The following is a 19,545-nucleotide window of genomic DNA, read 5'->3' as shown; positions in this document are numbered from 1 at the left end:
GCTGGTAATTCACTGTATTTGATCACGTAATACCCCCAATAACTGTATGTGTGAGAAACTGTAACACACTGACAATGCACTAGATTACTTGATTTGTTGCTATTGATTTGGAGTGGCCCGTCACGTGCAGCATTCTATACAACACCGCCCTCCAGTGTTCAATGTGGATATGACAAAGGACACATTAAAAGGGTACAACTTTGGGTATGTGATGGGGCAACTACACAATTATCACTTTCTGAACCAAAACAACTTGAAATAGTTCATCTTATTCAAACTTTTATTTGATCCAATTCTTTGGAATGTAGTAGTCATTGATCAGAGTCAGAAACAACATAGACAGATGGGTCTTGAAGCTGACCAGGGAGTCAAATGGCACCCTATTCCCTACATCGTGCACTACTTTTGACCAGAGCCCTATGGGTGCACTATATAGGGAATAGGGACATTTGGGATGGAGTCCAAGTAAAGAAACATTACTTGAGTCATTAAGGCCTCAACTGCTTACGTCTTTTTTCTTTTTTTTATCTGGGACTGCAAATTACAGAAGCAGTATTGAAACATTTTGTAGAAAAGAAAATGGCACAGACATTTGTGACAGTACAAAAAACACAAGGTGATATAACATACCAAGTTAAACATTACGTAAGTAAAGAGAGAGCTTTTTCAATAATGAAAAACATCTCCATAATTGTACATTTCAGAACTATATCATCTGAAACCATATAAAAGAGTTATCTGTAACACTGTCTTATCCTTCTTTTGCTTTCTTTCTCTTTTTTTCACAAGTGAATATCATAAACAACACAAAGATCTTTTAAATATATCAGTGCAACATTGTTTTCACATCTAGTGCTGCAGCATCCTTTCCTATTGACGAAGACGACACCAAAACATTATGCCTTTACAAGGGGTGGAACCATAGAAATATGACTCATTTGAATTGCAATCATTCTAATCCTATGGAATGTGGAATACTGTTATGAGCTCGAAGCAGAACTATGAAACAGCTGTTTAACTAGCTACCACCGCACGAAGAAAACATGAAGGAATCTAAACATAGAAGCTCATAGACCCCGTCGGAAGGAATAAGCTACATCACATCCATTGATTAAACCTTGGACCTATGTCTTCGCCATTTCATACAGTGCTTTGTTTTGTCTGAACTCTTCACATTAACATTCAATACAGACAAAAAGGAGAGCAAAGAGGATGTAGGCTACAGTACATAAAAACAGCATGTCACACGGGTCTCTTTCATTCCATCAAGGGCCATCATTCTCCCACAGACATGTAGGGCCGGTTTCCCAGACGTAGGGTAAGCCTAGTCCAGGACTTGAAAGCATTCTCAACGAGATTCTGAATCTATGTCTGAGAAACTGGCCCATAAGGTCCCAGGTATTGTCATAGCATTTTCTTCGTAGAGATGCTTCAGCCAACCAGTCTGTTGTCTGACTACGTCTCAAATAGCACCATATTCCATATATAGTACACTACTTTTATATAGCCCATAGGGCTCTGGTAAAAATGTGTGCACTCTGTAGGGAATAGGGTGTCATTTTGGACACTTCTTCACTCTCTCCTTGTTAGGCCTTTGTAGCCAATTGTTGCCCCTATTAATAAGGCTCAATACTGATGATCATGGCTGAATCTGAACATCTCTCAAAAGGCCATAACCATTGGCTATAATAACCCTAATTTCCCAGGCAGCATTGGGGGAGCAATACAAGATGACAGCCAGATAACATTGCCTATGATACATAAACCACAAAGAAAGGATACTGCAGCATTTTGTCTCTTTTTATAAAGGTGCTCAAATATATTAAAACCTATGTACAATAAGTTGGATGTGTCATGTGCTATGGAGGGATGGCATGGAATCCTGCCAATCTGACCCTGCTCTACCAATCTAACGTACTGCTATGATCAGAATCAGACTCTACCAGCCGATGCCTAACGTACTGCATTGATCAGAATCAGACTCTACCAGCCGATGCCTAACATACTGCTATGATCAGAACAGAATCAGACTCCACCAGCCGATGCCTAACGTACTGCTATGATCAGAATCAGACTCCACCAGCCGATGCCTAATGTACTGCTATGATCAGAATCAGACTCTACCAGCCGATGCCTAACGTACTGCTATCATCAGAATCAGACTCTATATGTCGATGCCTAACGTACTGCTATGATCAGAACAGAATCAGACTCTAAAATCAGCACAAAATCAGACTACCAGACAATACCTAACGTACTGCCATGATCAGAACAGAATCAGACTACCAGCCAATACCTAACGTACTGCCATGATCAGAACAGAATCAGACTACCAGCCAATACCTAACGTACTGCCATGATCAGAACAGAATCAGACTACCAGCCAATACCTAACGTACTGCCATGATCAGAACAGAATCAGACTACCAGCCAATACCTAACGTACTGCCATGATCAGAACAGAATCAGACTACCAGCCAATACCTAACGTACTGCCATGATCAGAACAGAATCAGACTACCAGCTGATGCCTACGTACTGGTAGGACCAAAACAGAATCAGACTGCAAGCCGATGCCTAACGTACTGCTATGATCAAAATCGGACTCTACCAGCTGATGCCTAACGTACTGCTATGATCAGAATCAGACTCTACCAGCCGATGCCTAACGTACTGCTATGATTAGAAGAGAATCAGTGGAGAAAAGGCAACAGAAACTTTCAAAAAGGCACTGTGGAACTAGACACAGGTCTAGGGCCAGGGCAAGCACCCTCTGGATGCATACACACATGCATGCACATACACTTGCTCACGTACGCACATGCATGCGTACATGCACGCACACACACACACAAACAAGATGCACAAATTGATGCAGACATACAAACTGATAACATGGCCAGCCGAAGAGCCACGTGTCAGGATAGTGAATATACGTTTCTATGCGCTTTCTGTGAATAATAATGACCTCTGATGAAAAATAAAATATCCTATCCTTCCAAAAGAAAAATAACAAAAACACGATAAATATTTCCATCTCAATTGGTCTCATCACCAGCATCTGATTACAGAAAAACAAAGCACCTCACAAAACAAACAATCCTTTTTGCAGTACATGTTTTATTTATACACAGTGCCCACTACGGGTAGGTTCCTTTCACTGCAGCTCCTGAGAATAGCATGGCTCAGTCACAACCTCCCACCATCACTATAGCCAGCTGCATCCCAAATGCCACCCTATCCCCTACATAGTGCACTATATCAGGAATAGGACAACACTTGAGTCACAACTCACAACCCTCCGTCCGGTGGTCTAGTTCCTCCAGCTATGAGGCTGCTTGTGTTCTCTTCCCTCAGAGGATGACGCTCACGCCTCTGAGTAGCTGTTCTGTGCATTCAGCTTGCTGTCCTTCTTTAGCTTGACGCCGTCCACCAGCTCAAAGTTATAGTTCTCCAGAGCCGATAAGTTCCTGCTGTCGGACATGTGGCCGTGCGAGCAGGCACAGTAGAGGACGACACCACAGATAGCTCCCAGGAAAACCCCCAGAGCGCTCATAGCGATGATGGTGATAAGAATGGGGTCCAGGGTTTTCAGCATGTTGCCTGGGCCACCCAGCTCGCTATTCTCCACTTCCTCTGGGTAGTAGGGCTCCATCGCTGAAATAGAGATGGAAAAAAATACATTTAGTAGCCTGGGGTGGTCTAGACAAGCAGTTACTACTGCTGCCTTCAAAGCACACATGTACTATATGCCAGTTCTGGCATGGGTTTGAATCTGGCCCACGTCCTTCTAACACAGCATCTCTCCTCTTTACTTTCTTGTCCCTCTACACTTTAGTTGTTAAGGATGGAAGATCCTGTTAAAACACTTTGACAGTTGGATACATACAGTATATGGCCTAGCATGAGCTCGAATTGAGAATGTTAGAGATTTTTATTTATATTACAAGCTCAATGAGCAGTGAGGTACTGCACTCACGGTATATGCAGATCTCTGTTGGCTGGGACGTAGGAGCCTCTGGTATATCTGGGTCTGGAGGAGAAACAAAGTTGTTCTACATCATAAGCAGGATCAGTATTGTAACAAACTACCATTCTGGTTACCTTCCTAAAGATGTCCAGAAGTCCTGGTTGAAGGATTTCACATTTCCTGCCTGTTCCCTTCCAATAAGGTTTGAACCTTAGCAGAGTCAAGGTGGGCAGTGACCAGGGTTGATGGGTGGGAACCCATTTACCGGGATTTACAGCCCAAAACCACTCCCTTTTCACGGGATAAATAGCTGCGAGAATCCGGTCAATTATAATAAATTATTGAAATGTATCATTTATATACAGCATGGCGTGAAATGGAACTGTTAAATTATATGCAATGTTTAAATCTGGCTTCTCTACGGCCTCTGCATGATGAATCATCAATGCTCAGGGTGGGGACAGACAGCCCATCTCACAACACTAACCTGCTGAGGTTACATTTTTAAAAACCTTGGTTAACATAGAGATTCTGGGAACATCGGTAGGTGGGGGGAAATTAACTATATTCTGGTAATCCGAACAATTAAACATATGCAGTGGTACTTAATGAATATGATGTCAGTTCGGTTGTCATCTGAGACATTCTCATCGATGATAAGGTGACAAACTCTACAGTGGAAAGTCTACACATCAGAGGTATCGGATTCACATGGAATTGTTGTTCAATTTAAATGTTTGAATATGAAATTATTTGTGATGGGATGGAATGTGATTTTAGCTTCTAAAATGTGAGATTTGGGTTTTCATAAGATAGGGCTGCTCAATCAGTGATCAAGAGCGACATCATTGATATATACAGAGAAAAGAGTCTGCCCGATAATTGAACCCTGTGGCACCCCCATAGAGACTGCCAGAGGTCCGGACAACAGGCCCTCCGATTTGACACACTGAAGTCTATCTGAGAAGTATTTGGTGAACCAGGCAAGGCAGTCATTTGAGTAACCAAGGCTGTTGAGTCTGCCGAGAAGAATGCGGTGATTGACAGAGTCGAAAGACTTGGCCAGGTCGATAAAGACGGCTGTACAGTACTGTCTTTTATCGATGGCGGTTATGATATCGTTTAGGACCTTGAGCGTGGCTGAGGTGCACCCATGACCAGCTCGGAAACCAGATTGCATAGCGGAGAAGGTACGGTGGGATTCGAAATGGTCGGTGATCTGTTTGTTAACTTGGATTTCGAAGACTTAAGAAAGGCAGGGCAGGATAGATATAGGTCTGTAACAGTTTGGGTTTAGAGTTTCTCCCCCTTTGAAGAGGGGGATGACCACAGCAGCTTTCCAATCTTTAGGAATCTCAGACGATACGAAAGAGAGGTTGAACAGGCTAGTAATATGGGTTGCAACAATTGGGGCGGATAGAAAGAGAGGGTCCAGATTATCTAGCCCAGCTTTTTTGTAGGGGTCCAGATTTTTCAGATCTTCCAGAACATCAGCTATCTGAAGTTGGGTGAAGGAGAAGCAGGGGGCTTGGGCAAGTTGCTGCGGGGGTTGCAGAGCTGTTGGCCTGGGTAGGTGTAGCCAGGTGGAAAGCACAGCCAGCCGTAGTAAAATGCTTATTGAAATTCTTGATTATTGTAGATTTATCAGTGGTGACAGTGTTTCCTAGCCTCAGTGTAGTGGGCAGGTGGGAGGAGGTACTATTATTCTCGATGGACTTTACAGTGTCCCAAAACCTTTTGGAATTTGTGCTACAGGATGCAAATTTCTGTTTGAAAAAGCTAGCTTTTGCTTTCCTAACGGACTGTGTATATTGGTTCCTAACTTCCCTGAAAAGTTGCATATCGTGGGGGCAGTTCAATGCTAATGCAGTACGCCACAGGATGTTTATGTATTGGTCAAGGGCAGTCAAGTCTGGAATGAACCAAGAGCTATACAGTTGAAGTCAGACGTTTACATACACTTAGGTTGGAGTCATTAAAACTTGTTTTTCAACCATTCCACAAATGTCTTGACACAAGTAATTTTTCCAACAATTGTTTACAGACAGATTATTTCACTTATAATTCACTGTATCACAATTCCAGTGGGTCAGAAGTTTACATACACTATGTTGACTGTGCCTTTAAACAGCTTGGAAAAGTCAATTGGAGGTGTACCTGTGGATGTATTTCAAGGCAAAACCATTTCCAAATGCCTGAAGGTACCACGTTCATCTGTACAAACAATAGTACGCAAGTATAAACACTATGGGACCACGCAGCCGTCACACTGCTCAGGAAGGAGATCTGTCTCCTAGAGATGAATGTACTCTGGTGCGAAAAGTGCAAATCAATCCCAGAACAACAGCAAAGGACCTTGTGAAGATGCTGGAGGAAACCGGTACAAAAGTATCTATATCCACAGTAAAAAGAGTCCTATATCGATATAACTTGAAAGGCCGCTCAGCAAGGAAGAAGCCACTGCTCCAAAACCACATTAAAAAGCCAGAGTACGGCTTGCAACTGCACATGGGGACAAATATTGTACTTTTTGGAGAAATGTCCTCTGGTCTGATGAAACAAAAAATAGAACTGTTTGGCCATAATGACCAGCGTTATGTTTGGAGGAAAAAGGGGCAGGCTTGCAAGCCGAAGAACATCATCCCAACCAAGAGGCACGGGGGTGGCAGCATCAGGTTGTGGGGGTGCATTGCTGCAGGAGGGACTGGTACACTTCACGAAATAGATGGCTTCATGAGGAAATAAAATTATGTGGATATATAGATATATAGATATATGGATATATCTCAAGACATCAGGAAGTTAAAGCTTGGTCGCAAATGGGTCTTCCAAATGGACAATGACCCCAAGCATACTTCCAAAGTTGTGGCAAAATGGCTTAAGGACAACAAAATCAAGGTATTGGCGTGGCCATCACAAAGCCTTAACATCAATTCCATGGAAAATGTGTGGGCAGAACTGAAAGAGTGTGTGCGAGCAAGGAAAATGCAAATTAATTACTTAAAAATCATACAATGTGATTTTCTGGATTATTGTTTTAGATTCTGTCTCTCACAGTTGAAGTGTACCTATGACAAAAATTACAGACCTCTACATGCTTTGTAATTAGGAAAACCTGCAAAATCAGCAGTGTATCAAATACTTGTTCTCCCCACTGTAGATGTCATAGCCTACCGTTTTTCAATGCAGTATTAGCCTTATATTTAGCTAATTAATGATGGGTTAATAATAATACGTTTCTAATTTATAACCTTTGTCACTTGTGCAATACGCACGCACCTGTGCTCCGCTGGCCTCTCTTATTAAAAAATGCTCCTTTGCTCTTGGAGTCCCATGCAGGAAAAGCTAGACTAGAATAGCTTGCTGGACACAATTTTTTTTTGCACTTGTTATACCAATAGACTATCTGAAGATGGACTCAAGCATAGCCACGGGAAGTAGGGGTGCTCAGGGTGCTGCAACACCCCCTGAAAAATATACATATATTTTAAAAAGAAAACATATTGTTTTTGAAAACGCACCTCTGCTTTGTCAAAAAATGTAGTATTTAGTATAATTAAGAACAGCCGGATTCAGATTACAGCATTGATTCTTTATGTGTATGACACTAAAAGCACTCCTGTATTTTTTGGAGTTTCTCCCATTCTTCTCTGCAGATCCTCTCAAGCTCTGTCAGGTTGGACGGAGAGCGTTGCTGCACAGCTATTTTCAGGTCTCTCTACAGAGATGTTCGATCGGTATCAAGTCCGAGCTCTGGCTGGGCCACTCAAGGACATTCAGAGACTTGTCCCGAAGCCACTCCTGCATTGTTTTGGCTGTGTGCTTAGTGTCAATGTCCCATTGGAAGGTGAACCTTACCCCCAGTCTGAGGACCTGAGCGCTCTGGAGCAGGTTTTCATCAAGGATCTCTCTGTATTTGGCGCCGTTCAACTTTGCCTCGATCCTGACTAGTCTCCCAGTCCCTGCCGCTCAAAAACATCGCCACAACATGATGCTGCCACCACCATGCATCAATGTAGGGATGGTGCCAGGTTTCCTCCAGACGTGACTCTTGGCATTCAGGCCAAAGAGTTCCATCTTAGTTTCATCAGAACAGAGAATCTTGTTGCTCATGGTCTGAGAGTCTTTAGGCGCCTTTTGGCAAATTCCAAGCGGGCTGTCAGGATGCACCCGTGCAGAATTTCGCATCTGTAAATAAGGTATTTCTGTTTTTTTTTTTTATAAATATCTTTGCAAAAATGTATAAAAACCCGTTTTCACTTTGTCCTTATGGGGTATCGTGTGTGATATTTTATCATCAAGGCTGTAACGTAACAAAATGTCCTTACATTTAACTGGTATACTTTTGTTTTGTATATACATTTACAAAAATGTCTAAACCTGTTTTTGCTTTGTCATTATGGGGTATTGTGTCTAGATTGCTGAGGTATTTTATTATATTGAATCAATTTAGAATAAGGCTGTAACGTAACAAAATGTGGAAAAAGTCAAGGGGTCTGAATACTTTCCGAAGGCACTGCCTATTGAAAATTGCTCTATTGGCTTTTTTGGGCTTGGTCTCATTAAATGTCTTTAATGTAGGGCTCATAAAATGCATTTAATGTATGGCTCATCAGGCTCAGGTAGCATCAGGCTTGATAAAAAAATCTAATCCAGACATAGGCCTTATTTATATGATTTTGAATGGCACTTCCGGTTTTGGCGGGAAATACTGGGCTACCCGGGAAAAAAGTTATTTATTCTCAGGATTGAACATTTGCAAAATACCAGGAAAATATTCAACACTAGCAGTGACACTTACCCTTACACTCCTCTGGTGTGAGTCCATCCAGGATCTTTATATTGTCCAGCGCGATGTGTCCTGTGCTCCTGTCTCCCACTCCCTCAATCACCACCTAGGAACAACAACACAAACACACAGGTGAAATACTGCTATATAGTGTATTACTTTTGACTAGGGCCCATATAGTGCATTACTTTTGACCAGGGACCATACTGCTCTTGTCAAAAGTAGCACACTACTCTATATAGGGAATAGGGTGCAATTTGGAATGTAACCTAGGTCTAAGAGGCTCATAACCTAGGTCTAAGAAGCTCGTTACCTAGGCCTAAGATGCCCGTAACCTACAGATGTAAGATCTTAATTTGATCACCCTGTTGCAGGAGACATTTCCTGCAATGCAGGACATTTAAAACTTTTAGTGTATTTGAGGTTCAAAAAGGCTTTCCACTTTAAAATTTCAGACTTGATTTTACCATATGAAAAAAAAATTAAACCCCCCAGAAAATGTCCATTAATTACCTTGGATGCCTTGTGTAAATAAGGCATGTGTAAATAAAATCACCTGGGAGCCTGAACAGCATTGTGCAGCGGTTTCCTTTTTTTATAGCATTTTTTATTAATTATATTACACATAATAATTCACTTTTCCTGTTGCTGCAGGATTTTTTTCCTGCTGGAGCAAACTGGCTCAAATTAAGATCCTACATCTGTATTTCCGAAGAGACTCGTAACCTAGCCTAGTGCTTTACCTCATAGGGTGTGCTTGAGTGGGGCACCAACAGCCGTCCCTCCCTCCATCTGCTGCCCTGGTGTCCACTGACGGTCCAGAGTAGTGCCTCCGCCCGCCCCTCCTCTGTCTGTCTCCTCTGTTTGATGTGCAGGGTGCCAGCGTGCTCCCCGAAAATGTGGTACCAGAAGGACACACACAGGTTGGTGTCTGGGGCGGTGACAGGCAGGCTGGCTAGGCGTGCCACCCTCTCCTCCACCTCGTCCTCCTCCTGCTCGTCCTCCTCCTGCTCGTCCTCCTCGTCTTCCATTTCAGTCTCAGCAGCCAGCTGCATGTAGATGAAGTTCCCTGGAACTCCTGTAGAGGGCAGTAAGAGACAAGCTAAGAGACAAGTGAAGTATTTTCTGAGTCCATGTTCATTGTGTTAGTCCTTATTTACTACAGTGTGTGTGTGTGTGTGTTAGTGTGTGTATGTGTGTGTGTGTGTGTGTGTGTGTGTGTGTGTGTGTGTGTGTGTGTGTGTGTGTGTGTGTGTGTGTGTGTGTGTGTGTGTGTGTGTGTGTGTGTGTGTGTGTGTGTGCGTGTGTGTACTCTGTTCTCTTCTCCTCCCACCCACCTGTGTGGTCCAGGTTGGGCCCTTTGTGGACGGTGGGGGCCCCGCTGGTCTGAATCATCCACTCAGCACCAGTATCCTTCTCCAGTGTCCAGCCACAGAACGACGGGTTGCCCGCCCAGCCAAAGTCACAAGCAAACCACAGGTACTCTGGAAAAGAGGTCAACCTTGTAAGTAACCACGCTCGTTTCCTCTGGCTATGTGTAACTATTCTACACAATGTGAAAAGAGGGTGAGGTAAGGAAGTGAAAACATGTAATTTCTAATTTCCTAATAACAATTTAAACTTCCACTACCATGAAAATACTTTCGCACTGCTGAGGCAAGCCCACAATTTTTCTTAAGAAACATTACAATTTCCAGAGAGAAGGAAAAGTGAAGGGACCTTCCAGAGAGAAGGAAGAGTGAAGGGACCTTCCAGAGGGATGGAAGAGTGAAGGGACCTTCCAGAGAGAAGGAAGAGTGAAGGGACCTTCCAGAGAGAAGGAAGAGTGAAGGGACCTTCCAGAGGGATGGAAGAGTGAAGGGACATTCCAGAGAGAAGGAAGAGTGAAGGGACCTTCCAGAGAGAAGGAAGAGTGAAGGGACCTTCCAGAGAGAAGGAAGAGTGAAGGGACCTTCCAGAGAGAAGGAAGAGTGAAGGGACCTTCCAGAGAGAAGGAAAAGTGAAGGGACCTTCCAGAGAGAAGGAAGAGTGAAGGGACCTTCCAGAGAGAAGGAAGAGTGAAGGGACCTTCCAGAGAGAAGGAAGAGTGAAGGGACCTTCCAGAGGGATGGAAGAGTGAAGGGACATTCCAGAGAGAAGGAAGAGTGAAGGGACCTTCCAGAGAGAAGGAAGAGTGAAGGGACCTTCCAGAGAGAAGGAAGAGTGAAGGGACCTTCCAGAGAGAAGGAAGAGTGAAGGGACCTTCCAGAGAGAAGGAAGAGTGAAGGGACCTTCCAGAGGGATGGAAGAGTGAAGGGACATTCCAGAGAGAAGGAAGAGTGAAGGGACCTTCCAGAGAGAAGGAAGAGTGAAGGGACCTTCCAGAGAGAAGGAAAAGTGAAGGGACCTTCCAGAGAGAAGGAAGAGTGAAGGGACCTTCCAGAGAGAAGGAAGAGTGAAGGGACCTTCCAGAGGGAAGGAAGAGTGAAGGGACCTTCCAGAGGGAAGGAAGAGTGAAGGGACCTTCCAGAGGGAAGGAAGAGTGAAGGGACCTTCCAGAGGGAAGGAAGAGTGAAGGGACCTTCCAGAGGGAAGGAAGAGGGAAGGGACCTTCCAGAGGGAAGGAAGAGTGAAGGGACCTTCCAGAGAGAAGGAAGAGTGAAGGGACCTTCCAGAGAGAAGGAAGAGTGAAGGGACCTTCCAGAGAGAAGGAAAAGTGAAGGGACCTTCCAGAGAGAAGGAAGAGTGAAGGGACCTTCCAGAGGGATGGAAGAGTGAAGGGACCTTCCAGAGAGAAGGAAGAGTGAAGGGACCTTTCAGAGAGAAGGAAGAGTGAAGGGACCTTCCAGAGAGAAGGAAGAGTGAAGGGACCTTCCAGAGAGAAGGAAGAGTGAAGGGACCTTCCAGAGGGATGGAAGAGTGAAGGGACATTCCAGAGAGAAGGAAGAGTGAAGGGACCTTCCAGAGAGAAGGAAGAGTGAAGGGACCTTCCAGAGAGAAGGAAGAGTGAAGGGACCTTCCAGAGAGAAGGAAGAGTGAAGGGACCTTCCAGAGAGAAGGAAGAGTGAAGGGACCTTCCAGAGGGATGGAAGAGTGAAGGGACATTCCAGAGAGAAGGAAGAGTGAAGGGACCTTCCAGAGAGAAGGAAGAGTGAAGGGACCTTCCAGAGAGAAGGAAGAGTGAAGGGACCTTCCAGAGAGAAGGAAGAGTGAAGGGACCTTCCAGAGAGAAGGAAGAGTGAAGGGACCTTCCAGAGGGATGGAAGAGTGAAGGGACCTTCCAGAGAGAAGGAAGAGTGAAGGGACCTTCCAGAGAGAAGGAAGAGTGAAGGGACCTTCCAGAGAGAAGGAAGAGTGAAGGGACCTTCCAGAGAGAAGGAAGAGTGAAGGGACCTTCCAGAGAGAAGGAAGAGTGAAGGGACCTTCCAGAGGGATGGAAGAGTGAAGGGACATTCCAGAGAGAAGGAAGAGTGAAGGGACATTCCAGAGAGAAGGAAGAGTGAAGGGACCTTCCAGAGAGAAGGAAGAGTGAAGGGACCTTCCAGAGAGAAGGAAGAGTGAAGGGACCTTCCAGAGAGAAGGAAGAGTGAAGGGACCTTCCAGAGAGAAGGAAGAGTGAAGGGACCTTCCAGAGGGATGGAAGAGTGAAGGGACATTCCAGAGAGAAGGAAGAGTGAAGGGACCTTCCATAGAGAAGGAAGAGTGAAGGGACCTTCCAGAGAGAAGGAAAAGTGAAGGGACCTTCCAGAGAGAAGGAAGAGTGAAGGGACCTTCCAGAGAGAAGGAAGAGTGAAGGGACCTTCCAGAGAGAAGGAAGAGTGAAGGAACCTTCCAGAGAGAAGGGAGGAGTGCCATCAGAACAGAACAGCGTTGAAGACCCAAACCATTTCCAGACCGTACACTACGAGACAGAAACCCATTTTCCATCCCCACTATGCCAGCTCTGCACAGTAACCCTGTGGGCCCTGGGCAAAAGTAGTGCACTATAAAGGGAATAGGGGGCTATTTGGGGCAAAACATTACACGGTGGTGATTAACCAACGCATCCAAATGAATGCTACTGCTATGAATACCAAGAGTTTTTATTTAGACGTTGCTGTAGCAGTCAGAGAATAAGTAACTGTTGTTTTGCCCTCTGGTTGTTGACATATGACCCCTTTACTCAGTTCATTGAAACCCAATATTCCTGTTTCTGTAGTTCAGTTTTTTCCATCTCAAAGACTGGTTGCTGGTCAACAGTTATAAAGGGAATTTCAAATCAAATTTGATTTGGGAGCCACCTGCTGAAAGTAGACTAATGTAGAACAGTAATGGAAATGTTCCTTCTCTTTTGTGCCTGTTTGCCAGATCTGTTTGTCCTTTAGCCAACTCCACTGTTGGTCTATGTCATACCCAACATGCTAACAAACAACAGAGGAGTGGGCCAAAGCACAGAGAGAGAGAGAGATGGATGGATGGATGAAGTGAATGAGGCGGTACATTATGGGCGTTCTCACCTGGCACAAGCTCTTCCTCCAGGGTTGGGTCTGCCAATGTGGTGCCACCTGTCAGACACAGACGGGCACAGTCAGGGATGCAAACAAAATAGATCCTGTAGATAGAGGTTGTTAGCGGAGAAGGAGGGATGGAGAGAGAGAGGTCATGAGCAGATGAGCTCCCACATTGTTCAGCATGTTTTTTTTAAATAGTTACATTTAGAGTTAGACAAACTTCGATTTTTTTGGCAGGGACATATTCAGGATGCTACCCTAAACAACATAACCTTCACTCCAAATCAAAACTTTAAACCTACAACCTGATTTTGGACGGAATTACCTGGAATTACCTGGAATGCTTCCTACACCAAGGATTATTATTCCCAAACGGTACAGAAAATGCTCTGTCAAACAAACAGAAACCTGAAAACACCATCCAACCTGGAACTGAGTGAGTAATACTTAGTCTGAAGCTATTTTTTACTTTCAAAAGCCAAGAAGAAAAATACAATGATATATTTTACTTTATAAGGACTGAATGCTAATGCTACAAAGCTTGCTAGGACAAAGAGATACAACTTCAATTATCACTGATGTGTGAAGCGAGAGGTTTCAAAGCCCTTGAGCCCAACAATTCCAGGAGAGCCCCAACCAAATGGAGAGGCCTTAGAAGCACCCTCCTGCTGTTCAGAGGTAATTAAAATACAGTACCATTTGAATGTAAAGAACAATAAGACAAGAAAATAGAACAAAATTAACCTCTTTATGCAAAATCAAGAGACAATTTTCGCTGACTATTATAAAAATGGGAACATAAGCAACCTTATCTTCCACACAGACCCTCCCCTGGCATGGTGCAGTGCTATATTAACACAGTACCCCTCTGTTAAGAGGGGGGGGGGGGGTGTTACCGATGGGTGGAAACTCAGGATACTAGACAACGAGGAGTGAGCTAATATAAACCTCTATAAGTCTGGAACAGTAATGGTACAGGGCAACCGCAAACGGTTTCAGATGGACTTTCACCTAATCTAAGAAATAGCTCAGCAGGAGAAGCTCTCCCTTGAGAAAGATACCCCCAACCCAAGAGGGTCAGACCAGACCTCTTCATAACATAACCCCACAGACGAGCAACCCCATGCAGAAAGTCAACCTCCCAGCACAGAGTACTACGCCCTCATTGAAATGAGGGAGAAATTCACCGAGCTGGAGGTAAGGCAGGTGGAGCTAGAACAGCAGGTGATTACACCCCAGTCAGCACAGACCCAGACAACAGTCCAGCACAACAACACCCCCTTAACTAGACCTGGAGAGCTGGAGGTGGAGAGAGACATATCTGCACTCTGGACTGTAGTGAGACAACTTCAACAGGAGAAGAGCAGGAGAACAGAGCACTAGAGGAGAGGATCAGACTGCTGGAGGAGAGGGTAAGGGGAATGGCATGTGACAGACAACCCATTAGCGAGGTGGTCACCCCCCACAGTGAAGCCAGCAGAACAGCCCACCTCAGCTCCCAACAAAAGTCTCGACACCACAGCAGAACAGTCCACCCCAGATCTTGACCAAGTCAACAACCCAGCGAGACAGACAAATGAAGAACCCCAAGTTCAGGGGATCTCACCCCCTCTGAGCACCCCCCCCTGTCAGCCACCCTGATAGCCCTCCTGACACCCCCCCACACCCACTGAGGACATACACAAGACACAGATTGTTCTCCTTATGGACTCAAACAAAAAATATATACAAGAGAAAAAAAAGGAGTGTCTAAACTCTTGTGTCCAAACACCCAGTGCGCCCTAGACCTTCTGTCTGAGGACCAACTAGGTTCACCCAGCGTGCCCTAGACCTTCTGTCTGAGGACCAATTAGGTTCACCCAGCGTGCCCTAGACCTTCTGTCTGATGACCAACTAGGTTCACCCAGCGTGCCCTAGACCTTCTGTCTGAGGACCAACTAGGTTCACCCAGCGTGCCCTAGACCTTCTGTCTGAGGACCAATTAGGTTCACCCAGCGTGCCCTAGACCTTCTGTCTGATGACCAACTAGGTTCACCCAGCGTGCCCTAGACCTTCTGTCTGAGGACCAACTAGGTTCACCCAGCGTGCCCTAGACCTTCTGTCTGAGGACCAACTAGGTTCACCCAGCGTGCCCTAGACCTTCTGTCTGAGGACCAATTAGGTTCACCCAGCGTGCCCTAGACCTTCTGTCTGATGACCAACTAGGTTCACCCAGCGTGCCCTAGACCTTCTGTCTGAGGACCAACTAGGTTCACCCAGCGTGCCCTAGACCTTCTGTCTGAGGACCAACTAGGTTCACCCAGCGTGCCCTAGACCTTCTGTCTGAGGACCAATTAGGTTCACCCAGCGTGCCCTAGACCTTCTGTCTGATGACCAACTAGGTTCACCCAGCGTGCCCTAGACCTTCTGTCTGAGGACCAACTAGGTTCACCCAGCGTGCCCTAGACCTTCTGTCTGAGGACCAACTAGGTTCACCCAGCGTGCCCTAGACCTTCTGTCTGAGGACCAATTAGGTTCACCCAGCGTGCCCTAGACCTTCTGTCTGATGACCAACTAGGTTCACCCAGCGTGCCCTAGACCTTCTGTCTGAGGACCAACTAGGTTCACCCAGCGTGCCCTAGACCTTCTGTCTGAGGACCAATTATGTTCACCCAGCGTGCCCTAGACCTTCTGTCTGAGGACCAATTATGTTCACCCAGCGTGCCCTAGACCTTCTGTCTGAGGACCAACTAGGTTCACCCAGCGTGCCCTAGACCTTCTGTCTGAGGACCAATTATGTTCACCCAGCTTGCCCTAGACCTTCTGTCTGATGACCAACTAGGTTCACGCAGCGTGCCCTAGACCTTCTGTCTGAGGACCAACTAGGTTCACCCAGCGTGCCCTAGACCTTCTGTCTGAGGACCAATTAGGTTCACCCAGCGTGCCCTAGACCTTCTGTCTGATGACCAACTAGGTTCACCCAGCGTGCCCTAGACCTTCTGTCTGAGGACCAACTAGGTTCACCCAGCGTGCCCTAGACCTTCTGTCTGAGGACCAATTATGTTCACCCAGCGTGCCCTAGACCTTCTGTCTGAGGACCAATTATGTTCACCCAGCGTGCCCTAGACCTTCTGTCTGAGGACCAACTAGGTTCACCCAGCGTGCCCTAGACCTTCTGTCTGAGGACCAATTATGTTCACCCAGCTTGCCCTAGACCTTCTGTCTGATGACCAACTAGGTTCACGCAGCGTGCCCTAGACCTTCTGTCTGAGGACCAACTAGGTTCACCCAGCGTGCCCTAGACCTTCTGTCTGAGGACCAATTAGGTTCACCCAGCGTGCCCTAGACCTTCTGTCTGAGGACAAATTATGTTCACCCAGCGTGCCCTAGACCTTCTGTCTGAGGACCAACTAGGTTCACCCAGCGCGCCCTAGACCTTCTGTCTGAGGACCAACTAGGTTCACCCAGCGCGCCCTAGACCTTCTGTCTGAGGACCAACTAGGTTCACCCAGCGTGCCCTAGACCTTCTGTCTGAGGACCAATTATGTTCACCCAGCGTGCCCTAGACCTTCTGTCTGATGACCAACTAGGTTCACCCAGCGCGCCCTAGACCTTCTGTCTGAGGACCAACTAGGTTCACCCAGCGCGCCCTAGACCTTCTGTATGAGGACCAACTAGGTTCACCCAGCGCGCCTTAGACCTTCTGTCTGAGGACCAACTAGGTTCACCCAGTGTGCCCTAGACCTTCTGTCTGAGGACCAATTAGGTTCACCCAGCGTGCCCTAGACCTTCTGTATGAGGACCAACTAGGTTCACCCAGCGCGCCTTAGACCTTCTGTCTGAGGACCAACTAGGTTCACCCAGTGTGCCCAACACCTTCTGTCTGAGGACCAACTAGGTTCACCCAGCGTGCCCTAGACCTTCTGTCTGAGGACCAACTAGGTTCACCCAGCGTGCCCTAGACCTTCTGTCTGAGGACCAATTATGTTTCCCCAGCGTGCCCTAGACCTTCTGTCTGATGACCAACTATGTTCACCCAGCGCGCCCTAGACCTTCTGTCTGAGGACCAACTAGGTTCACCCAGCGTGCCCTAGACCTTCTGTCTGATGACCAACTAGGTTCACCCAGCGCACCCTAGACCTTCTGTCTGAGGACCAACTAGGTTCACCCAGCGCGCTCTAGACCTTCTGTATGAGGACCAACTAGGTTCACCCAGCGCGCCTTAGACCTTCTGTCTGAGGACCAACTAGGTTCACCCAGTGTGCCCTAGACCTTCTGTCTGAGGACCAATTAGGTTCACCCAGCGCGCCTTAGACCTTCTGTCTGAGGACCAACTAGGTTCACCCAGTGTGCCCAACACCTTCTGTCTGAGGACCAACTAGGTTCACCCAGCGTGCCCTAGACCTTCTGTCTGAGGACCAACTAGGTTCACCCAGCGCGCCCTAGACCTTCTGTCTGAGGACCAACTAGGGTCACCCAGCCACATATTAATACACACAGGCACAAACCACCTGAGAGCACAGCAGGAAAGGGTGGCCACAGTACTCAAGGGAGTGATTGAAAAAGCTTCTTCTACTTTGCCCATCCTGCTACCATACAGTGGTTAAACGCAAGTATTTCCTGTGACTCTGCCTCAAAATCAAATGTTTACCTGGCCCACCACTCCACCAGGGACTTGAACAGCCTTTATGACCAGGCCCACCTATACAAGGCAGCAGTGTCCACCTTCGCTCAGACCCTAAAGGACATTGCTCTCAAACGCAGCCCCAAACTTCTGACCCACTGGGAATGTGATGAAAGAAATTAAAGCTGAAATAAAACATTCTTTCTACTATTATTCTGACATTTCACATTCTTAAAATAAACTGGTGATCCTAACTGACCTAAGACAGGGAATTTTTACTAGGATTAAATGTCAGGAATTGTGAAAAACTGAGTTTAAATATGTAAACTTCCAACTTCAGCTGTATATACATAATGCCATTTGAACTGTCTTTATTCTTTTGGAACTTCTGTGAGTGTAATGTTTACTGTTAATTTCACGTTAGTTTATTATCTACTTCACTTGCTTTGGCAATGTAAACATATGTTTCCCATGCCAATAAAGCCCTTTGAATTGAATGGGGGGTTGTGAGTGAGTGAGTGAGTGAGTGAGTGGGTGGGTGAGTGAGTGAGTGAATGGGTGAGTGAGTAAGTGAGTGAGAGAGAGAGAGAAAAGGAGGGTGGTGGTCACCACCTGTTGTGTCATAGTCCTCCCCTCCTCCTGTTCCACTGTGACAGCTGGCCTCCTGGTCGTCACACTCTGACGTCAGGGTGGGCATGGTCACAGATGCGGTTGTGATGGCAGCGAACGTGGTTACAGCAAACATGGTTGCTACAGCCGTGGTCGGTGGGAGAGTTGTGGGCTCTGGAGGTAGAGAGAAGTAAAGAGAGAGAGAGTGAGTTGGTCCCCAACCAAGGAGGGCCTACAGCAGCACCTATATCTTCTGCATAGATTCTGTCAGACTTGGGCCCTGACAATAAATCTCAGGAAGACAAAAATAATGGTGTTCCAAAAAATTATATCTAGACACCGTTGCCCTAGAGCACACAAAAAAACTATATATACCTCGGCCTAAACATCAACGCCACAGGTAACTTCCACAAAGCTGTGAACGATCTGAGAGACAAGGCAAGAAGGGCCTTTTATGGTATCAAAAGGAACATAAAATTTGACATCCCAATTAGGATCTGGCTAAAAATACTTCAGTTATAGAACCCATTGCCCTTTATGGTTGTGAGGTCTGGGGTCCACTCACCAACCAAGAATTCACAATATTGGACAAACACCAAATTGAGATTCTGCATGCAGAATTCTGCAAAAATATCCTCAGTGTACAATTTAAAACACCAAATAATGCATACAGAGCAGAATTGGGCCGATACCTGCTAATGATCCAAATCCAGAAAAGAGACGTTAAATTCTTCAACCGCCTAAAAGGAAGTGATTCCCAAACCTTCCATAACAAAGCCATCACCTACATAGAGATGAACCTGGAGAAGAGTCCTCTAAGCAAGCTGGTCCTGGGGCTCTGTTCACAAACACACCCCGTAGAGTCCCAGGACAGCAACACAATTAGACCCAACCAAATCATGAGAAAACAAAAACATAATTACTTGACAAACTGGAAATAATTTACAAAAAAATAACAGAACAAACTAGAATGCTATTTGGCCCTAAACAGAGAGTATACAGTGGCAGAATACGTGACCAATGTGACTGACCCACAATTAAGGAAATCTTTGACAATGTACAGACTCAGGGAGCATAGCCTTGCTATTGAGAAAGTCCACCGTAG

At 45.8% G+C, this 19,545-nt stretch overlaps 1 protein-coding gene across 1 annotated transcript in view; it reads right to left on the bottom strand.

Annotated features, from left to right (window-relative positions):
• Positions 1 to 262: 262 nt before the first annotated feature.
• Positions 263 to 19,545, bottom strand: part of LOC109871787 (neuropilin-1a) — a 75,305-nt gene continuing 56,022 nt past the window's right edge. Inside the window, exons 12-18 of the mRNA XM_031806691.1 lie at positions 18,444 to 18,614; positions 13,235 to 13,282; positions 10,097 to 10,243; positions 9,503 to 9,837; positions 8,772 to 8,865; positions 3,980 to 4,033; positions 263 to 3,657 (exon numbers count right to left, since the gene is read on the bottom strand). Coding sequence (XP_031662551.1) covers positions 3,368 to 3,657; positions 3,980 to 4,033; positions 8,772 to 8,865; positions 9,503 to 9,837; positions 10,097 to 10,243; positions 13,235 to 13,282; positions 18,444 to 18,614 — 1,139 coding nt within the window. The 3' untranslated portion in view covers positions 263 to 3,367. The remainder of the gene's footprint in view (positions 3,658 to 3,979; positions 4,034 to 8,771; positions 8,866 to 9,502; positions 9,838 to 10,096; positions 10,244 to 13,234; positions 13,283 to 18,443; positions 18,615 to 19,545) is intronic.

Source organism: Oncorhynchus kisutch, linkage group LG27 (genome assembly GCF_002021735.2).
Source record: "Oncorhynchus kisutch isolate 150728-3 linkage group LG27, Okis_V2, whole genome shotgun sequence".
In the NCBI taxonomy this organism is placed as follows: domain Eukaryota; kingdom Metazoa; phylum Chordata; class Actinopteri; order Salmoniformes; family Salmonidae; genus Oncorhynchus; species Oncorhynchus kisutch.
The sequence above is the reverse complement of the archived record's forward strand: the minus strand, read 5'-3'. Positions and strand labels throughout refer to the sequence as shown.